Raw genomic sequence first — 22,973 nt, 5'->3', positions numbered from 1 at the left:
TTTTCGTTCACGACCTCATTCCAATATGGCACAAATGGCCACTGCGCATGTTCTGCCGCCTATATGCCTCTGAGCCCGGCTACATCACACCGACTTCCATCTTCACACACACAATAAAATATCACACAGCCAGAGTCAAGAGCAAAATGTATAATACGCACAAAAGAAAAGAAGAAATTAAAAAATAAAGCAGAACGGCGTCCGTTTGCATTCATTCTCACAAGGACGTGACGTTCACGTGAACAGTCGTTGAAGGGTTTTATCCCCGGCGGAATCCACACTTAGTTACTGGTTGAGCTGGAATTAATTGCACATGTAATCGACCCACTTACGATAAGTGGAGTGTTTTTTGCTACAGAAAAATCATACGTTTTGTAATGAAGTAGCCTATAGATTGTGTTATTGAAGATGACCTCGAGTTGCTTAATTTCCTCTCAATATAATATTTGTTAACTAAACAAGAATGCACAATTAAACGCTGAATGGGCAGTTACTTTTTAAATAAATCACAATAACGCCCGACCTTAACGACTGGATGAAATTCTACATGTGTCTGCTGGTACGGTACTTCTGCTGCACAGGGATCTCAAGTCGGGTTTTTGGAGGAGAGGGCGGGAGAAACTGCTGGAAATATGCCTTGACACTGTGAGTGCAATGCTCAAAGTCTCTCTATTTCCTCCTACAAATGTGCTTTCTTCATTAAATAAGCGTGTTTGTCGTTTCGGAAGGCGTTTCTATGAGCCTTGAAGCCTAATCTGTAGCCCGAAACAGGTTTTTCCGCTCATTTGGACCATTTATAGGCTACTGCCTCACAAAATCCTCCACAATAGACCAACCCTTCGGATGTCTATCATAACAAAAGAAAAAAATATCCGCGTTTTGCATGCGTTGAGATGGAAACAGTGCAATAAATCCGGGCTACAGAGAAGCGATCGGATCTTGCCTGAACAGTCGAAACAATCGGAGAGAGCCATGAATAAATCAAAAGGGGGCAGGCATTTACTCCCAAATTCGTTCAGTCATTTTATTAAAGTGTAGAGCTGCTCCCTCTGTGAGCTTTCAAACAGAGCACTCGACAACTAATAATAGGGAACTGGGATAATCAAATAAACACATTTGTTGATTTTCTTATTTCGTTTTTTGGCTTATGCTTTTTAATCTGACAATTGTGTGTGGTCGCTTTATTTTCAAAGGGCTACAACTTTAATACTGCGCTGGTTTAGCTGTTTACATAAAGGCACATTACTCAACAACTTGGACCGGGTTTACTGCTCAGTGCATGTCGCTGTTTTTTTTCTTTGCTTCATGCCTGGTATTTGGGTATTTGTTCCCTGTCCACATCCTGCAGCAGGCAGCGGATTACAGCTGGGGACAGAGGACGAGGACAGGTCATGAGCCGTGCGCACTGCAGGAATGTCTCATCGTCGTTCGTTCACACGTTACACGAGAAGGCGCAATTATATCACCTGACCGCTAGATGGCAGTAGATCCCGATAGGTCTTTCCAAAATCCCTGCGGTACCTGGACACGTTTAGGTGCATTTACTCAAGATCTCACGTTGTATGAGGTGGGCTACTTCAGAAGCTATGCCACAGTGACCAACATAGGCACCCTAAAATCTAGCAATCACTGGAGGCCAGCAGTGGCCAGAGGACCGCACCAAAACAGCAGGAATGCGGTGATTAGTACTGGAATTTCTATGGTATGTGAACCTTTACAAAAGGATTTCTGTTTTTGTAAGAGCTTCTGCATATGAAGCCTTGTGACATATGAGTCTACAACATGCCTAAATGCTTTTAAGAAAGAATCCGCACAACACAGGCTGACAGGGATTTAGAGTTAACAATGTATTTATTTATAATTAGATGTAAAAGATGAGGAGTAAAAAAAGTACACCCGCTCATAATAATGTACATATTAATTTGCCATATACAGCACTATTATTTTCACATTTAAGTTACTTCATTCAAGTAATATAACACACATAAGACCCGACACTGCTTACAGTGAAATGCCCATCCCTCCCACACAAAATGACACACCCTTCAATACATATAGATATGCCATTGTTGCAACTTTCCAGTAAATCTGATGACAGCCCAGAAAATCAATATTATGTATGGAATGATTGTTTGCACTCTGCTCCAGTTTGATGTACAGCAAGAGGTTGGACATCAACAGCACAAAAAGACTGCCATGTAGAAATCCTGTGCTGAACTTAAAAAATGGATTACTTCTTGTGAGGGTATGTGAGACTCTGGGGTGTGCTTAGAGCACCTCCAGTTTCTCAAGACATATGCAGCCAGTGAATGAGGGAACTATTCAGTTCTGCAATAACATTATTTCAATTCAGAGGGATTCAACTTCTCAACAACTTTGTAGCCCAGTTCTTTTTACGATGCCTATATATCTGCCAGTTACAGGGATCACAGAATCAGGGGATCAATTGAGGATTCATTCAACAACATACACTGTTACTGACAACAGTAGCACAAACTGTACCAAAAAAACAACAACAACAAAAAAAAAACATACAAAAACTGCACACACCCACACACTTGTATGCATGTGGTAGGACACAATTATACACAGGTGGAGTGTAATAGTAGGCATACAGTAGGTAAAGCATACAGGGTGAGTACCACTAAACTCTCTTAACTTGCACGTGCAATGCTGGGAGTATATCTTCTTTAAAACTCCATAACGGTGTCAGGCTCGTGCCTGTGAATAAAAATGTTCAAATACAGTACATTAGATGATTCGTACAGATTCAAAGTAGGATCAGACAAAAAAAGTAAGAAAAGACAGAATGCATCATTGACTACTCCCCCTGCATTGATTAGGGTAGCACTAGTTTCTTAAAAATATCCCTTAATTTCATGGAGCTTTATACTCTTTTATACACCTATACAGTTTAACAGCTGAGACAGGATTATTGCTTTAGATGTCAACAAACATCCTGTTTTTATTTTTAGTTCATCCTTTGATAGAAGTCACAGTCAAGCCCAAATCTTTGATGTTCTTGTTATCCATCCAGTTGAAGTTGGACCATATGACGATAAAGGGAATAGGATAACAGTCTATTTCAAAGTGCAGGGCCAAGAGCATGCTCACAGGGGAGCCATTTTGGTTTTTTCATTTGCTTATCATGTGTTCCAGTCTGGGGTTGACAAAGGAAAAGCCAGCGAATGCTTGCTGGTCCATGGAGTCAATGAGGTTCTTGTCCGCGTGGGAGAGCCGCGGCTTTTCGCTCAGGAACTCTCTGTCAAAGTTGCTGCAGTCACTGGGGGATTTCTGTGGGTGGCAGGTCAGTCAGGTTAATGTAACAAAGCATAAAGTGATCAGTAAGCTAGATGCATGCAATGATCTTTACACACATGGATTTCAGGTACGACATAGCTTGTTCAGAAACAAAATCATTGGCTCATACCACTTTGGGCTTAAAAGGTGGGTCCACTTCTCTCTTCTCCAGTGCTGACCAGTTGACGGTTTTGAAGAACGGGTGTGCACGGATGTTTCCAACCACACCCAACCTGCGACTCGGATCTCTCTCAAACAACTGGAATAATGATGGAGGGAATGAGAACAGCCATTTTGATTACAGAAACAACACAGACACGTTGATGTGCTGCCATATTGAGATAATGTTTTCACTGAACGCCACTCATTCTTTGCCTGTGTGGAACAAAGCATCCCAAATAGTATTGTATGTGTGTCCTGATAGTTACCAGTTCAAGCAGGCTCTTGGCCTCCTTGGTGATCCACCGAGGGTAGTGAGGTGTGTCCGACCTGATGGACTCAAACAGCTCATCCTCATCGTCGCCTTGGAAAGGTGACTGGCCAATCAGCATCTCGTACACCAGCACACCGAAAGACCACCAGTCTACTGAGAAGGTGTACTTCTGTCCTAGCAGGATCTGAGATGAGAGACAGATTCACAAAATACCAGAAGTGAGTAAGGAGAACACACACTGTCTAGATATAAGCACTCTGCTGTTGTTCACCAGTGTTGCAGCAGCCAAGTAAATGACTCGGTATAGGGACATGTGCAGACACTGCAAAGCCTCCTAATGGCCACTAGGGGTCACAGACTGTGAATGAATGAGGGGACACATGGCACTGTGAGAATGGGGGTTCAAGTTAAAAAAAATTGCAGAATAAATATGTTTTAAGGATTCTGAAAAGTAGTTGTATGAAATGTGATGCTGTGATGATGTGAAGTTAACCTCTGGTGCGATATAGTCTGGTGTCCCACAAAACGTGGTGGCTCTGGCCTCTCCAAACACGTTCTCTTTGCACATGCCGAAGTCCGCTATCTTTATATGTCCGTCCCTGTCCAGCATCACATTGTCCAGCTTCAGATCTCTGAGGAAAGACATAGAAATAGATATAAAACAAAGTACAACCACTTATGCTACAATATATTCTGTTTGAAGTGCTGTAGTGTAAAATCCAAGAAGAGATTCAGTTCCAGCCTACTCCGTAGCAGCAACAGGTTGTATATAAAGACTGTAGATACTAGAACATAGTAGCTGAGGGGTCCTACCTGTAGATAATTCCTTTTGAGTGGAGGAACTGCAGTCCCACAATTATCTCAGCACCATAGAACCTGAAGGTTGAAATGTGCAAAACAACCATTAAACATAATTTTATTGTGACGTTGAGAAGTTAAATTAGCTCTTAACTGTGGAAAGTAACACTTGCTGTATTCCACATAGTTCTTTACATAGCATCCCAGTGTGCTTACGTGGCTCTGTTGAGATCGAAGCGACCTTTGTCTTGGATGTGGAACATCAAGTCACCTCCATTCAGGTACTCCATTACAAAGAAGAGGTGCTCCTGTGCAAAAACAACACATTACTGTCAGCTCACTGTTGCAGACAAATGAGACATGAAGAGTGCGTGAGAGAGAAAGGATTCAGATAAGGGGGGCTGGAGTGTAAGTCTTTACCGCTCTTAACGTTGTGGTCCTGGTTGATTCCCGCTTTTAAAGTGTTTTACAGGCAGAGATGTTCAGTGTGTGTGTGTGTGCTTACTTTAGACTGGAATGTGGAGTAGAGATGCGTGAGGAAGGGGTTCTCCCAGGCGAGGGCCAGGACTCTCTTCTCGACCATGGTACACTCGACATCATCATCCATGAGGACTACATCCTTCTTCAGAGCCTTCACAGCAAAGTACTGTCCCTGCCCCTTCAGCTCTGCCAGCAGCACCTGAGGTGTCACAGCCACTTAGAGTAAGTACTACATCAGTGTGATCACACCAGTTTCATGGAGTACAATCATAGCAAATTACAATCAAAATAAGGAGGTTATTTATATCTCCTCCTCTTTTTGGTGTCCTTACATGCTCGGTCTCAATGTACCTCAGTGAGGACATTGGATGTTTGATGCACTGCCACTACACTACTTTGGGTCTGGTTATAAATGAAACTTCTACCCTCTGCTTATCTGTTTTCTTCAGATAGGCCAACGTTCATAGGCTGTATGTTTTTGTCAAACGTTACCTGTCATTTATAGTGATGGATGATAACTAAGCTCTCCCACTTCAACCTCTGTGTCATTTAACAATCAGTGGGGAGCTGTGTTGCTCTAGAAAGCCTAGTTAATCAAAAATGAGGTCAACTACATCTAAGGTGGCAATTAATTAATTAATAATTCATAAATTATGAATTAAATAAAAAAATAAAACAAGCCTTAAGGAAGCCCAGTGAAAAGAGACTGATGACATAAGACACTAAGACATACTAATATGATAAGAATCTGTCTCTAGTCGATGTGTGCCTTTCAGTTTTATTAGAATTCACCGCTGCTTCATTTCAAACATCCTCACATACTTCTTTTTCTTAATAATGCTAATTCTAATGGTTCCAAGCTACATACAACATAAAGATATAGACTGTTTCTGCCTATTTTACTGCCATTTTCATGGAAATATTTGTTAGGTAGTGTTCATCTACAAAGCAACATTCACATGTAGAACATTCAAATACTTTCAAGATGAATGTTTTTCATTTTACCATATACAGCATGTGTGACATTATTGGCATAACAATTCTGTGCAAAGATTGAAATTTACAGTGTCTTCCAATCTTGTGTCACACAATTGCATGTTACATTTAGGAAAGGATTTAAAGATGGAGACCATTGGGCCTACCTTGCCAAAGCTGCCTTTTCCCAGCACCTTGTGGAATACCAGGTGGTTCATGGTGAGGCGCACCCTGGGAGCTGCAGGTGTGGCTGGGGCTGGGCTCGAGCCCTCACCAGCCTTGCCATTGCCATCTGCTATAAAATCACATTTGCAACCACAGAGTAAATACGTATGCAAACCTGAATGCAAAGATGCATGCAAACTCATACAACAAAGTTTTGAGAATGTAAATAAAGTTAAAAAGACTTATCAGCGACAACATTACACCTATTTTACACTTAAAGATAAAACTTGATTTAAATCAAACAACTTTGTACTGTGCACTATAATGAACACATCTTACCACTAGGGTCTGCTGTTGCACTACGGATGTCTTGGTAGACCCCAATATCTGCTGCATTGGAGTCATCAGACTTCTTCATAGATTTCTAGGGATAAGAAATGTTTCAATGAAACACTCTTGACATTGTACACTGACATCAGTCATTTGTTCTTATTTTTGTTTAAACCGACTGGCATAAAATATACACACAATCTACAAAAAACATAGTTTAGTTACTGTGCAAACCTGAGACACTTGAGACAGAGCCTCTGCCAGTACTTTCTGGTTGATTCCACACAGATTGGCCACTTTCTTCTCACAGTAACTATGTACATTCATGCCACAGTCTGAAAGGCCAAGTAGAGAAAGGGAACACAATGAAAGAGGAATATGTCAAAATGAGAACGGCAGATATAACATTTAAGAAAAAAAAAAGACAATGAACACATTAGACTCACCTTCACATTTGAGGCCCTGTCTGTAGAGACCCCACAGCAGACTGCCACAGTGGTCGCAGAATGTGGGGCTCTTGTAGTTATAGTACTTAAAGCGATGTGGCATATCAATCTTGAAGCGCTCTTTCTGAAACTACAAGCACACAGAAATCCATTGAACCCACAGAAAGCTAATATCCGATGATTTAAGTAGACACACGTGGGACTATATGTCAGTACATATATGCCAGTTAAGTTGCTTTGAAGTGCCAGGTAAATCTCAAAGCGAAATTCCACAGCCAATATTTGAGGACACACCTCCAATGATGAATATATTCAATCTAATATTGTTATTGTTTGTAAAATTTGGTTGTACATGAAGAATTTGATCCTTGCCCAATGATGCATGAGCTACTTCATAACAGTGAAGAAGTCAAAAGTCATAGAATAAAGCTGGAGAGAATACAAAGTCATTACTGAAGCACAGAAAAGTAATAAAAGCTAATAGTGTAAAACAACATGCAGTTGATTGTCAGTGTCAGAGCTGATGTGAGGCTTTGCATTGATGTTGGAGAACATTAACTTTGCTCACCACAGTGTCACGACTGTTGGCCGCTGTTCCGGTGCACCTGCCAATGATTAATTCGGCGCATTTCTTGTGGATTGCAGCATTGCATTCTGAGTGAAATAAATGACCAAATAAAAAATGTGTTAAATGTAAAGAATTCAGAAGGATAAAATGTGATTAAAAAGGCAGACGGCTGTTAATGAAACACTCACGTCTGCACTTGTAACCTTGCTTGTTGAGCCCCCTGTATGGGAGAAAAGGAATAAAATTAATCTCTTGTAATGGGTGACACGAAGAAAAAAAAGATTTTCTTTTGCCCCAATTGAGAAAAATATGGCAGCTGATACTGGAGCAATATATCCAGGATGGTTTTCATTACTGGGATTGTGGTTATGATAGTGATGTGCTGTAGCTAGCGTGCAGATAACATACAACTTTACTGTCTCCTTTATGCAACGGCTATCTATATCGGTACTGTCCGCAAGCCTTTCTCCAAAGTATTATGCAAGTACAAAGAAAGCATGAGAAAAGAATAAGACTTATTACTTAAGTTGGCACAGCAATGACTCATTTGCTATCAACATACCTGAAGATACTTTATCATTCTTCGATCACAAGACTGAAACTTGTATGTGTAAAGATATAAAATTGCTCTGATGATAAGTAGCCACAGAGTCACACACGTATGCACATACCAAAGCAGTCATTAGATTTCCCCCAGACTGTCTCTAAAGGGGATAAATAATACTGTAGTTTGGTAGATATGGGAAGAGCTTGGCTCACAGGTTAATGCTGCTGACATAGTTGGAAAACAACATGACAGCCTTGTGGGATTTCCCAAGACAGTGACTCATGCTCACAATAGCAGTCCTGCTGTTGTTTCTACCATTACTAACCCCCCATGGACTGCACCATTTAGGAAACTAGAACCGCTACTAATTGGTCTTTTGAGAAACACCCTTGGGGGGACTGGACTTTTCTTATTGGACAACTGATATTTTGTCTCATTTGGTACCCAGAAAACATAGTCACTGACAGCACAAATGTTCTGGAATTATCAAAGCTGTGCCAGTGGCATTTTGGTAAAAATACAACGCTGATTGTAATAATATCCAGAGAAAAACAAGAAGACAGCCAAATTAGCTGCTTCTGGATAATTCCTGCCCAGACAGAGCAGGACTGAAAATAAGTACCTTCAAGTCTCCCCCTGGAATTTCGAGGGTACTCATGACATACTGAAGGTCAAAGTCAAGTGAAAGAAGTATTTGATATGCTAACAGGCTCAAGTACTCAAACATAATAATGACACAATGTAAGAAAGCCAGGACTTGGCATCTCACCACAAGAACTCTCTGCAGACAGAGCAGAAGGTGGGCTGGCCAAAGAAGGTGGCCATAAACTCATGGTTCTTGATTAAGTGAACCTTGGGCTGCTTGAAAGCTCCTCTCCTCCTGTTGAGGGTTGTGAGTCCATCCTCAGGAGCAACCTTTAATGATGGTTTAGAAGCCGCTGTGGGGAGAGATCAATTTACAAATCAAACTGCTGTACTTATGTACTATTCAAAACAGATGTTGTACACTATTCACAGTGGACATAAATCAGTCATCAGCAATAATAGCCCTGGGGTATTTAGTCATATTAAAGCCCTATTAATTAAAGAAGGAGGGCACAGTGACTGCTGCTAAACAGAGGGTAAACACAGAAAAATGCCATATTGGATAAGCGGCTCCCACTGACGCAAGTCAACAGGGTGGGGTCAAAAGCCACCCAGAGAAGAGAGCCTAAGAGGCGTGAGAGAGGTAAACAAAGAAGGCAGAAACTCAGGAAGAGATGGGGAGGGTAGGTGGGTGGATGGGAGAGATGGAGGCATGATTCAAAAAAGGAGTAGCCCCTAAAGAGACAATTGATAGACAGGGAAAAGTGGGAAGAGTGATGAGGTGAGAGAGATAAACTGATTTCCTCTCTGCCATTCTAGTGACAGATGTTTATGTTTGGACAGCGCTTCAGTGAGCTGAGCCGAGAAAGTGGGAGTGAGAGAGAGGGCAGGAGAAATAAGACAGACAGAGGAGGCAGACAGCATTGAGGGCTGTTCACACATGCCTAAAAATACCCCAGGCTGCTTTTCAGGAAACCTGTGGAGTGTGTAGGAGGGAGCTGATGGAGTATGCAGCTCTTTCATAATGGTAGACACACTCCCCCCTCATGACCCTCTCCAACCCTGAACAGTGAACCCCCAACTCCCACACAGAAACTCCCTCTGAATGGAACTAGTTTGTAAGTCTCACCCACCCCCCAGTAAGACTGGGTTCCCTCTCTGGGGTGGTGAGCTGGCAGCTGAATACAGCACTGCCAGCCAGTACTGCTTTCCTTCACTTCTGCTTCTAACAGCTGAAGTGAAACTAAAATAGGCTTTTGAAAGCAGATAATGGTAGCAATATGATTTTAAACCCAAGCTGCCAGTGGTGGAACATTTGTGCTGCTATTCAGTATGTTTAAGTGGCCAAATTATACCAAAATATCCCAATGACTCAATGTTTTCCTTTCATTCCTGACAGGATAGACCATAATGATATAGAACTCTTGATTTAAACACATAATACAAAGGCATAAAATAAAAAAATGAATATCTTATGATAAAATACCAATATAGACCTTATATACTGCAATGTGTTTGTTTAACCCTATCCCTACATTAGTACACTGTATCAAGAAGAATAGGCATTAACACTTCTCATTTCATATGATGACCCATACATTACACATATGCATTCATTACTGTGCTCAGCTTGGCTATTTATTCACAGCTAGGCCTGAGGCCAAATTCCTACCTGACCTTGAAGGATTGTTCATTGCATTCGCTACATGGCCACACCTGAAGTCAGCTGACAAGCTCAGTGAGAGACAAGTCACCTGCATGCAGATTAACCCTTGACAACTTAAGGGAGACGGTTTATTGCAGGGCAGTTGGCCACAAGCAACGAGGGCTCCACACTATTACAAAATGTTTAGCTTTGGTTGTGAGTAAGAAGTGCAGGGACATGAGCATCCTTTCTGCCAGTAGAGGGCATTATGTATTAACACTGACGGAGAAAGACTTTCTGTGGGTCTATTTGAGAGTAGTGGTAAAAAGAAGGTGTAAGGAGACAGCAAGTCAAAGGGGCAAGCGATTTTTCTGGAAAAGCTATGGCCAGCTTGCAGGACACCACTCCCTGGTGGTCTAGTGGTTAGGATTCGGCGCTCTCACCGCCGCGGCCCGGGTTCGATTCCCGGTCAGGGAACATTATTTTAAAGGCAGGGAAAAACATATTTTCCAAGTGATCAGGTACTTAGGCCTGCCAAAGTTGGAACATTTTTGGTTATTGACATGAAAGATTTCTGTCTGAACTGTTCATTTGAACAGAGTTTGGTGTCACAACGTGGTGTCACATATTTGTAACCAGGATGTAAATGTGACGGCAGTTGTGGAGTTGCTTGATAGACTACTGTCAATGAAATCTCATCAAACCACATCCACGTGGTCCTGATGAAGCATATTCATTTTTTGAGTTTTAAGATCTTAATTAATACCTCTGAATGTTTTTTTTTAACTTTAACTTGTTGACATTTGGTCAAGCACATCAAATGTTAGAGAAAAATACTGAAGGTTTGAAAGCAGGTTTCCAGAGGTTTTAAGACATAGCAGTTTTACCTGCATCACAGTCCTCCAGGAAGAACTGTACAGCCATCTGGACCTTCCCTGAAGGATGAAGGTCCACCCAGAACTCAGCGCGGCCGTTGGTCTTGGACTTCTTACAGCGTTCTGCTAATACAGACACGCCCACCGTGGCCTTGGCCAATGGCTCCTCAGTGCTCTGCATGAGAACCACTTCTAGGACTCGCCCCTCATAGATGTGAGCATCAAAAGTGGACTTCCAGGCTGGATACATGGTGGGCTTCCTCTGGACCAAGGTCTTTCCTCGCTCTGTGAAAGAAGATTGGAATTATCACTGGGAACAAAATTTTTTATTTTTTTATTTTTTCAGGAAAGTCGAAAAAGTGTGTGACAGCACAAAGCCCCTGGAGTGAGTAGTCAGTTTGGTTATGGATTTTTGTTCCCAGCAGATGGTGGCTGTTAAGGCAGTTAAATTCAGGACATCTGGTTCATATTCACTGTGCCACTCCACTTTCTAGATAAAATGACAACTGGTTCCGTGTGTGTGCATCTGCACATACCTGTGTTGACAGACTCCTTCATCTTGATGGCACAGATGGGAGGGTCAGACAGGGGAGGCAGCACACCCACGTCATAAGCATTGAAGGCGATGCGCAGGAAGGGTGCCATGGTGACAACTCACCTAACCTCCTGGAACAAAGATAGACTCACAGTTAGAACATCTCACATACACACCCACACGGACACACACAGACACACACACACACAGACACACACACACATCTTGCATTGCTTAAGTTCTGCACTTAAAACAAGAAGGAACAGAGCTGAACAGTGTCCTCAGATGGGAACTATAGAGGAAGTAGAAGTTTCCAAGTCAAGACACAACTTTGGAAACTACCTGACAGTAATGAGGAAAGAAGACAGAGTGGTAATCCCAAACCGTGCAAATGGCAGCAAGAGAGGGGAATGAGACAGAGAGAAACAGAAAATCAATAGGATCACATTTCCAAGACAAATAGAGACACCCAGTGTTGGGGGGGCAGGGGGGGTGGAGACAAAAGATAAGCAGTGAGTCCCTTTGCTACTTTCCTGTTTTCACATTGATTTTGTGGGATTTCTTTCCAGCACGCATCACACTCTGTAATGTCTTGACTTGTCAACACAAGCATCAGTCCTGGTGATTTTCTATATAGAACTGCAACATATGTTTGTGAGTCAATCTAGACCAGTATAAAGCTATCTCCAGTCCAGATCTTAAAACTGCAGTGTTTGATCTGCTATGCAGACAAAGACAAAATGCCCACTTAAAGTCACTTGTAAAGATCAAGTTAAAACTGAAACAGAAAACACTTGCAAAAGTGTCACCTGCTTGCTTCATGTAAGATGAATTGCTTCACTGACTGATTTGTTCATTTCCACATGTGTTTCGTACACTTCCTCTTAACGTGTTTCTTGTGGGGTTTGAATACAATGTGTGTATATATATATATATACACACACGCACACACACACACCGTGGCGCCTTCTATACTTCTTTACACAATAATTATGACGCAGTGCGGTAGACTCTCCTTATAAAGCAGTATAAAGTGTTAATGAATGGCTTCATGAAAGATACAATTATCTCAATTTCATGGTGCGATAAATAAACATGCAAACACACACACAAACATAAAAACCACTGAACAATGTTAAATTATTTTCCATAACACAAGAAGAGCACATTTTGGGCAAGTCTTTGCAGCTGACAGATGACAGGAGGCAACACTGCTGCTTTATTGTACCTGCAAAATGTAGGCCAAGGGAGTATTTTTGTTTATCTGCAGTTTTATATACTATGTGTCTGTGTACTTTAAAATAACAATATTTATCAAATCTAATGATCCTGCAATCACAGTAAATATCAGTATGACACCACAGAACTAATCAAAAGGTAACACTCATCTGGTGTTGTCAGCCATAGGACAAAGTATTGAAGAATTCAGTGTTATTTCACACTAAACTGTCTTACCTAGTTGAGACTAGTATCGGTTCCCTTCAAGGTGCCTTGTTATAATAGATTACGAACAGTGAAATTTTCTAAATTTGGGGGCCAACCAGTCACGCCTCATGTTGAATAAAGAAACTGTACTAACAGATATTTACTGAACCTTTCACGCTATCAAAGCTGCTATGCTATGTCACAGACTTGCAGGGCCCAAAGGGCATATTAGCCCACATCCTAATTCCCCAAGCAGCAATAAAATCCCACAAAATTCCTCCACACAGCACTTCTTGTGAGCTTCTAAGTTCCTTAACTTGATCTCATGTAGCTTTAGTCTCTTGCTCCATTAACATAATCTTGGCTTAACAGTCATTTCAGAGACACGCCTGTGATTTGATGCAAACAGCATCTCATTCCAACCACACAATGACGTGTAGCTGCACGATTAAATAATACTTCTGTACACTCATTTCTAAACGCATAATTCACAGAGACATGTCCTTCTGTGAGTTAGTATGAAAATGGACATTAAACTCCAGGACAGGAATGTACTGCAGCCTCCATATTTCTAATTAATCTAAGCCTAACCTAAGCTTTGTTTACGTTCATGTTCCTTCTCACATTGCTGAATGTCACGCATTATGGGGTCCTGACTGACTGAACTGGTGTGTGGTATGATATATGTACATGTGTGCTGCTCAGCCTGCAAAGGTAGAGCAGATGCTATTTTGGGCTCTGGAATTTTTGACAGAGGAATCATTAGGTTCTTAACAATCCTGTTAGTGCAGCTGAAACATTTTGTGGGAAGAGGAAACCTTGTCTCTAATTCTCTGCTGCTTTTTCTAATTGCTATGTGCAGCTGTTTAGCAGTACAAGGTGTTACTGTACCTGCACTGAAAAGGTCTCAGGTGTCAACCTGTACAATTATATTAATGTGTGTCAGTGAACAGAATTCTTGATAAACTGGCTCGCTCAGGATCTGTAGCGATAAGGAAGCAGTGGAGCCCGACAGAGGAATGCTTGTGTTCTGGAGGCTGCTGGGTTGATATCCCAAAAGTCTGGATGGGGAAGTGAATGACTAACACTGACATCTGAGTGTCAGCCATCACTAAAGTGCCCTTTGAGCAAGCCTCTTAACCCCCAACTGCTCCAAAAGTCAAAAGTTACTCAGTAGTCAGCACATAGGTGAGAAAATGTCAACAGTTCTGTTTAATTTAAAGTTAACTGGCAACCAAAATGGCATACGAACAAAGTGTTTGACTGCGACTGACAGTGACTTTGTGACTACTGGTTGCAGCTAGGAAACACAGTATGCATTTTCAACAGTTACTGTGAAATCAAAAGTCAGCTATTTTGACAACTGATATTGTTTCACTAATTAAAAAAAAAAAAAGCTAGCTTCTTAAATTAAGGGATTTGCAGCTTTACTTTGTCATTTCTTGATAGTAAATGAAGAGTCTCTGGGTTTTGGATTATTGGTTGGACAAAAGAAGCAATCTGATGACGTCATGTGGGGCTCTGACAGATCGTGATGAGTATTTCGACATTTTACTGACTAAACGATACTTATGGATGGTTGATTAATCGTGGCAATTTTGGGCAGACTAATCGATAGTGAAAACAACTGTTAGTTGCAGCCCTAATCCTCACTTCTCCTTTGCAGAGTTGCACCCTGGACAAGCCACCAGTGCATCACAAGGCTGACATATAGACAAAACAGCAATTTTCAAGTTTAACAATTTTGGTGGAAACGGGAGCACCTGGAGGAAACTCTCACAGTCCATGCTCCGACATGTCTACACAAAAAGGCCTTCAGCCAGTCAATTCAAACCCAGGACCCTTGTTTTCTGACGGGACAGAGCTCACCACCGAGCCATTATGCCACCCTCTATTGTTCTGAAATCACAAATCCCTGCTGAGGGGAGTCAAGTGTATGCCTACACTGTAAAAAATATGAATTTAAGTTTATGGAGTTCATATGTATTCATATCAAGTGTCGAAGCATGTTGATGTGTTGTATTGGGGAAAAAGCTACAGTAATATATGTAATGCATAATAAATTGTGCATTTCCAGCTGTCCTCCTCAGCTGGGTCTCCACTGGGCTGAGAGTGACACATCTCTGTTGTTGCTGCTGAAGGCTTTGACTGACCCTGCAAGCCTGTTGGGGATCTAGCAACTCCTGAACAAGCAACTGTTTCTGAGTGAGGTCAGGAGGGTTGAGAAACTGCTAGAGCTCTCATGATACTGCCCACGCATGCACACATACAGACAGACACACATACAAAAACAATATTAATCAAAGTTACGGAGTTTGCCAGAAGTGAAATACACACAAAGACGTACTTTCTGTAGAGTCCATTTCCAATTTTGTCTCCATTTTACACACACACACACACACACACACACACACACACACAAACACACACACAGGCCTTGGTACATAGAAAAGACAGCCTTGTTTCCCCAGAGAGAGTGGAAAAAATGAGCGCATGCAATTGGGGAAGGGGTGGGTAGAGGAAAAGAGCAAAAGAGAGGGAAACAAAAAAAGGCAGACAACATACTGGAAGGCAGGCCAGTGGACATAAAGAGAAATTAGACTCAATGATAGTACCAGATTTGGCTTCACTGGATCCAGCCACAATGAGGTCAACTTCCAGTGAGATGGATTTGCCCATGAGTGTGTGTGTGGCCTCCAGGAGCCATTTAGTTACCCTGAAGTAAGTCATAAGCTTTCGTCCTAACTGAAATGACTGCCAAGTGCCAGTAAATGTAAAGCTGCACTACCTGCCTGTGGTGTATGTGTTAACTTCGTACAACGCAAAAAGAATTCACTTATTAAACACTAACTGGAAGAAGACACAGTATGCGGAAAACATGACAGTAAAATGTAAGTAACTAGAACATGCCATTAAATGAGACTTCACTTGACAAGAAAATTGCTGTTGTCTATCATATCAGCTCTGAGGAAGTTTACGTGCTCCTATTCCCATAACTTCAGGATACTTGCACAATTCAGCAGCTATATAAAAACAGATACATGGAACTGTTATCCCTGTGATGAACAGGACAACAGAACCAAAACTTAAATCTACTAATAAATAGATTAGTATACAAGGAAAATATCCTTTAGTTTGAATGACGTGAAACAAATCTCCCAACATGCGATAAACACAACACAATAACAAAGCCAGAGATGCGTGTCTGTCTACAACAGATAGATTAGCATCAAAGTCATACAATGCACCACAAACAAGTCAAAGGTTTGGTATGTACTGAAGAAGTGGACGTGTTTAGTGGATAAAGCGATCAAACAGGTCTGGCAGGCTGGGGAGCTTCTGTGTGTGTCAACCTTTCATCAGCAGGTCTGAACGAAGACAGGTACAATTACACAGAGAGCAACAACAGCAGAGTTTCCTTCACATATTAAACAACAATCGTTGTGTTGTGTTAGCTGTTTGTGCTATTAATGACAGCGATTTGAATTCTGCTGCTAGCAGAGTTCAACTGTAAATCCACAAATCAATGACAGAGAGATTATCAGATAGTTAACATAGATTATTAATCCCTGTTCTTCTTATTTGTCAGACATAGAATAGCCTGCAGAGCAGCTGAAATAGAATAGAGTCTTGTTCAAAGATATATTAATTCTACATTGTGAATGTTTAACAGCACAGCATTGATGAACAGTTAACCCTTACCTGAACTAGGCCACCCTTTTGCTACAGGGAAGGTTTGTTTACATATACAGGAGCATGGGTGTTTACATCCTGCAGAGTAGAACTTGAAGCCTTTTTTATGCAATACGTAACCCCTCAATTTTAGGACAGTCCAGTTGGATAACAATCTCAAGGCAACCAATTAGTTCTTTATGGGCAGATAGTGGAATGTTCTTCTCCTCCTAACAGTGAAGACCTGAAGACCTGACCTAAGTTCAACTAAGTATGTGTTTCACTTGCCACACTCAAGACATAAAGCCCCTGAAACAAGCAAGAAGTGAATATGGCTACAGTCCAGGCCTGTTACAGCATCAACATGTCTGCAGTGGGAAAGGGTCTATTTAAACTTTAAATGCTCTAAACCCACTGGCCTTCTTCGTGGAAGATATTTGCACATGTCACAACTAGAAAAAAGAAAAGAATGATGGCCAAATTCCATTTCGCATCCTCAGTTTCAGAGTCCGGGTATTGGGCAAGGTGGCCCACTGTCACACTGTGATGACTTACTGACACACTTGAAAGAACAGAACTATTGTTAATGTTATTAGTAAGTGTACAGTAGAACAGATCAAATCTACTTTGACTCAGCACTTTGATATCTTTTTACCTGACTGACTGAATAGTTTCACAGATGTTTTCAACACAGGTATGTTAGCCGTGTTTGTTTACTAAGCAAGGGAGCTATGGGGCTGTGAGAGGGCTTTGAAAAAGATGGAAATTATGACTGCCTAATTGACGGAAGAAAGCCTTCAGTGATGAAAACCGGCCTTACAGGAAGCTAAATAAAGCTAGAAGATGAAATGTAGGGCACAGGTAACAGATCAACCTGTTTAGAAAATTTCCATCAAGCAAAACTTGTCACAGCAACGTCACAGTTACCTAACATTACGAAAATAGAGCTGTCAGTTGATATCAACCACTGAGAGTGTGTCAGGTTAGGTGGTTTCTGACTCACTTCATGTTGACCTGTTGGTGTTGTCAAGCAAAACTAGAAATTGTTTAACACATTGGCATACTATATGGTGTGATGTTTTTGGTAATCATTCAAATAATATAGAGAGAAATGTGACAGAGGATAATAAAGAAAGATGACACCTTTCACTTAAACAGAGAAAACTTTGTTCCTTTTACAGTTACTTCAAGAGACTGTGCTGTCTACACAAAGTGACAGAGCAACAGAGGGAGAGTGTGAGTCTGAGCTAAAGATACAAAGGTCTAGAACACACCCAGAACAGCCTGGCTGGTTGGAGGCGGGCCTGTGCGTGGACTGGCAAATTAGGGCTGAACAAACACGCTCCACATGATTATAATGAACCTGAGCAAGCGTGGTCACACTCAGCCCGGCAACACTCGCACCTAAACCTAATAAGCTGTGTAGTTGTGTGTGTAAATATCTATTCCAACGTGAAACTGCTCTTTATGATAGTTCAAAGAAAAACAATCCATCCACACTGGAAGTTAAACAGTGATCATGGAAAAGGGCTGTTTCTAACCTTGATAGCAATGCTGATCATAGGTGTCTCCTGGGATATTGTTTTGTGAGTCACACTAAAGACCACTGCGTTTTGATGAAGTTGCGTTAGGGCCTTAGCAACTAAATTTGAACTTTGTCAAAATTTCATCATAAACTGCACAATGCCTTCAAGAATTATGGCAATTTAAAACCCCGATTCCAAAAAAGTTGGGACACTGTGTAAAACATAAAGTTAACAGAATGTGATCACTTGCTAATCCTTTTTGACCTACACTCAACTGAAAACAAAGATGATATATTTAATATTTGACTTCAACTTTATATCTGCTTATTCTGAATTTGATGCCAGGAAGACGCTTCAAACAAGTTGGGACAGGAGCAACAAAAGACTGGGAAAGTTGTGGAACGCTCCAAAAACACCTGTTTGGATCATTCCACAGGTAAACATGTTAATTGGTAACAGGTGATAGCACTGTTATTGGGTATGAGAGGGGCATCCTCGAAAGGATGGGTCAAGGTTCACCACTTTGTGACACACATCAGTATAAAGGATCATTGGTATTACTACATGGGCTAGGGAAAACTTGTAAAACTGAAAACTTGTAAAACTGTCAGTTCATTTGCAAATTATTGTTGTCTGTTTTTATAAATGTTTTACAACTTTTTTTCAAATCAGCATTGTATGTTAAATTATTCATGCCTACAGGAATTTGGCTGACCAGTTGTAGAAAAATGCTCTGGAATATCAAGAAAGTATTCAAGAACTCTTTCTGAGGTTAACACCAGCTGGATCTTGTGGGGGAACTGGTTTAAAAGTGTTTTGTAAAGAGTTTACAAAGGCTGAAAATCTGTGATAATGAGAATAGGAGTGTTTTATATAAATATGTCACACATTGAGTAAGATCAAAAACATTACCTCCTTGGTGAAGGTAATAATATGAGCTATAAGGTAAGTTTTGAGCCCAGTCAATCATTTGATTTTGTTTTTCATTCCCAGTTTTGACACTCAAATTCCTGCGCAAAAACCTAGTTCTTACAAAGCTTTTCTTAATCCACAAGTTTTTCACTGAGGCAAGGTGGCATGTATTATTGCCGCATTAGCACAGTCTCAAACGCACATAACTGCACTTGTGCGTGCACACACATTAATAACCTTGAACAAAGCAGCCTTTAATGAATTTCAGCAGAGGCTGGCTTGAAAGAATCAAAGCCCTCCTTTCTTTCACTAACCAAGGTTAATGTCTAACACACCCTTCCACAAGCAACCCCCTCCCCTCAAACACAGACACACACGCACGAACACAGAGGTTATGTTAACAGACAGTATATTACAGATGTTGTCTGGGGAGACACCAACACCTACAGACAAAAAACAAGAAAATATGCATTTTACTGTCCTTCTGTGTTGTTAAATTTTCAGTCTACCTCTCTTCCTCTCACATACACACACCCAGCACCCAGATCAAAGTAGGACAGGAAAGAAAAGACAGTGAGATTTGAAGAATGAGACCTGAGCAGAGGGTGCTGGTTCAAGGTCAGAGACAGATGAATGGCTGTTGTTGTGATACATTTATACCAGTGTTACTGACAGCTATAATTTCAGGATGTACCTTGAACTGACGTAAGGCCAAATCAATGTGAGCTGGTAATAACTGACGTTCGGAATGACAGTATATTGTCACTCTTGCGGAGTGCTAACCTTTTCTGATTTTCTCTCCCTTCCTCCTGAGTATCACTGAACTCTTTGGCACCGTGTCAAACCTGCCATACCAGCACAGAATTAATCCTGCCACTGTGTGTGTGTGTGTGTGTGTGTGTGTCTTCTCCCCACATGCATTAAGAGCGGTGTCCATTTCTGCCGCGCACACAGTTCAGAAAGCCTTGGTTAAGAAAGACAAAATAGCATCCGAGCATGAAGCGCCAAGCAGCTGTGTGTGTGTTTGTGTGGGACAGAGAGAGAGAGACAAAGAGAGAGATGCAGTGACAAGAAGTCGAGGGCAAAGAGCTAAACTATCACCACCCAGTGCTGATTTAGAGAATCCATTACAAAAGGCCTGTGTTTGTGTGTGTCTACCTGTGTGTGTGGAGTTATTTATAACAGCTGTTGCTCTTTTTAAGTAGAATACATTGTTGTACATTATGACAAGTGTTGGAGTGGAGATACTGTACTTTCTAATATTTGATGGCACCTGAAACAAAGTGTAGGTGTTACCGAGGCTTAATATTGTAGATTTTTTGATACAATTCTACTATATCGTGCCAAAATACTGCCTGAGTTTGATATTGAAACCAAAACTATACTTTTTTACCCAACACAATATTTTGTTGATTACAAACACACTCTCCTAAACACCTTTTTTCAGTTAATGAAAGAATTTCAAATTTCTCCAAGTGCAACATTACTAAAATTAGTGTCCAAATCTGGAAATATCTCTTTAAAATCATGGACTACTAACTGATGTGATGGTTTTTGACTTTTCATTTGCTGTACCTACTGAAGTTGAGCCAACTCTGCCATCCTGTCTCAAATTAAATGATCAATTATTCATACAGACAAAAACAGTCTAATATCAGGCCAAACATTGTTTGAATCATACAAGTCAGTGATGTGTTTATGTGTGTGCTCTACTATGGAGAGATCAGTGCTGCATGGGCAATTCCTCACTGAGCAGATGTCCCAACCGTGTCCTCCAGCAGCACAGAGCCACAAGCCAATATTGACACATCAGTAACTGCAGCCAGATAGTGTTACCTGCATTCACAAAGCTGCACTGCCTCCAGAAGATAACAACAGGATAGAGTCTTGCCACAAACGCAGAGCTGTGCTGTAGTGTGTGACACAAGACTTTCGTAAGTGATGGAGGGAATATTTCAAAATAGGATAATGTGTTTAGTGTACCTGGGGAGCTGACAAGTCGTGTCGGAAAGGCTGAGTTGTTTACAGCCACAAGAATGCAAGGTAATCTTCACACACAAATTTAGTCATCCTACCGACAGATAGAATTTTTTTTTCATTTGTTTGGCACAAATACATTGTTCTCCTTGTGTTTTACATGTGGTCTGTTTCACAATAACTGACTTCACCCAGAAAAGGCTATGATGGATGGTCAGAGAGTATGTGATGGTAATAGTTGCTACACCTGAGTGCTAAAGAACCTTTGATATCTAAGGCTCATGGTCTCATCTGAACAATGCACCGGCTCCAGTACAAGTTAGACCGCAATGTGTCAAGTGCTGTTGTTCATCACCTGTTTTGTCTTTGGAATGACCGTGACACTGGCAGCTTTCGGTCAAAGCATACCAGAAACCAAAGGATGAAGCCTGGGATTTAATGCAAGTAAGGTCAACTAAAACTCCACATATTTACGTTTGAACTTCAAGAAATTAGGCACATATACACATTTTCTGACTGCATGTACAGTGAGTCATTACGATGTCAGTATTTTTTACATTTTGCATACAATCTGTGGGACTTAATAGGGAGACATTATTGTCAGTGCCCCATTTTTGTCAACTTGTAGGATCACTAAGAGGACCCCTTAATTGTATACGTTAAAACACCCTGGATTGAGTGACTGTGACAGATGAATTTGAGCAGGCTAAACAAAAATGGAATATGTTTATCAGGTGGCTTACATTAATTATTAAGGGGTTTAACCACTTAATTTGAACCAACCCAGTAGAGGACATTTGAGGCATAAAATTAAGGCGTTTCAACGGGCATCTTATCCCTTCATATGCTATAAAAGGAAACAGACTGTAAATAGGATAAAAGAGTTCAAGTTAAACGAACACATTCCTGGTTTGTTTGGTGCTGGTCGTTAGAAGAATGAACGCCACCGTTTACCCCCACTTTTATTTTCCTCTAACGTTAGCAAGCTAGCTACATCACTGAAACAGACTCCTCTGTTGCCATTGGATACGACACTTAGATAGAGGAATTTATGGAGCATGCGAACTGTCTCTCTGATGCTGAACGTTGTCCCCCCAGGGGACAAGTAAAGTTTTGTCACATTAACTGGACCTGCAAGCACTGAAACACGACTAAAGTTACGTAACTTCGACTGTGACACGACGAGAGAGGGAGACATTCCGCGACAGTAAATCCTCTCATTCCCAGCGCCAGAGAAGTCCCATCACAACTGCTGCCGATGTGCTGTCGAGCTCCGCGCCTCTGCGGGACGAAACACCGACCGAGGCCGGCTCAGAGCAAAGCGGGTAGCTTTTGACACCCAATAAGCTACAACGAGCTGGCAAACAAGCGCTGTTGTCCCAACTGTCAAACAACGCCGAGCTCAACTTTTTCCTGCAAGTTTAGCCGCTCCACATCAAGCTGTGACTTACCGCTTCCGCCGAGCTGAAAAGAGTGCTGCTGGCCGCGAGCCTGTGCCGGGTTTGGTCCGTGAACCACGGTCTTCGCTAAGGTCCGAGTAAAAAGTCTTCAGCGGTGTGTAAAAGGAAGTGTTGAGGTCGGCTGTTGTTAACTGTAGCTCGCTCTCCGTCCGTCTGTGCCTGTGTCTGGCTCTGTACTGCGGCTCTGTGGCAGCGCGCGGTGCAGAGGAGTCAATGTGTGACGTCAACCAGGTGAATTCCCGAAGACACGCGCGCGCGCACACACACACGCACTAGCACACACAGAAGTGAGACTACATGTTTGTTAAGTTCACACACA

General features: G+C 41.5%; 1 protein-coding gene and 1 non-coding gene across 2 annotated transcripts; one reads left to right on the top strand and one right to left on the bottom strand.

Annotated features, from left to right (window-relative positions):
* Positions 1-1,830: 1,830 nt before the first annotated feature.
* LOC121614715 (protein kinase C delta type-like) lies at positions 1,831-22,818 on the bottom strand. The gene is made up of 17 exons (XM_041948735.1): positions 22,646-22,818; positions 11,684-11,813; positions 11,160-11,432; positions 8,812-8,980; positions 7,684-7,715; positions 7,496-7,581; positions 6,928-7,057; positions 6,716-6,816; positions 6,491-6,575; positions 6,154-6,281; positions 5,037-5,210; positions 4,748-4,839; positions 4,547-4,609; positions 4,227-4,365; positions 3,729-3,917; positions 3,431-3,559; positions 1,831-3,294 (listed from the first exon to the last, which is right to left on the bottom strand). The coding sequence occupies exons 2-17, from the start codon at positions 11,790-11,792 to the stop codon at positions 3,136-3,138; spliced, it is 2,058 nt and encodes a 685-aa protein (XP_041804669.1). The 5' UTR covers positions 11,793-11,813; positions 22,646-22,818; the 3' UTR covers positions 1,831-3,135.
* trnae-cuc lies at positions 10,678-10,749 on the top strand. The gene has a single exon. It is a non-coding gene; the product is annotated as a tRNA-Glu (tRNA).
* Positions 22,819-22,973: the final 155 nt, after the last annotated feature.

Source organism: Chelmon rostratus, chromosome 2, assembly GCF_017976325.1.
Source record: "Chelmon rostratus isolate fCheRos1 chromosome 2, fCheRos1.pri, whole genome shotgun sequence".
In the NCBI taxonomy this organism is placed as follows: Eukaryota; Metazoa; Chordata; class Actinopteri; order Chaetodontiformes; family Chaetodontidae; genus Chelmon; species Chelmon rostratus.
This window is presented reverse-complemented; position numbering and strand designations above follow the sequence as displayed.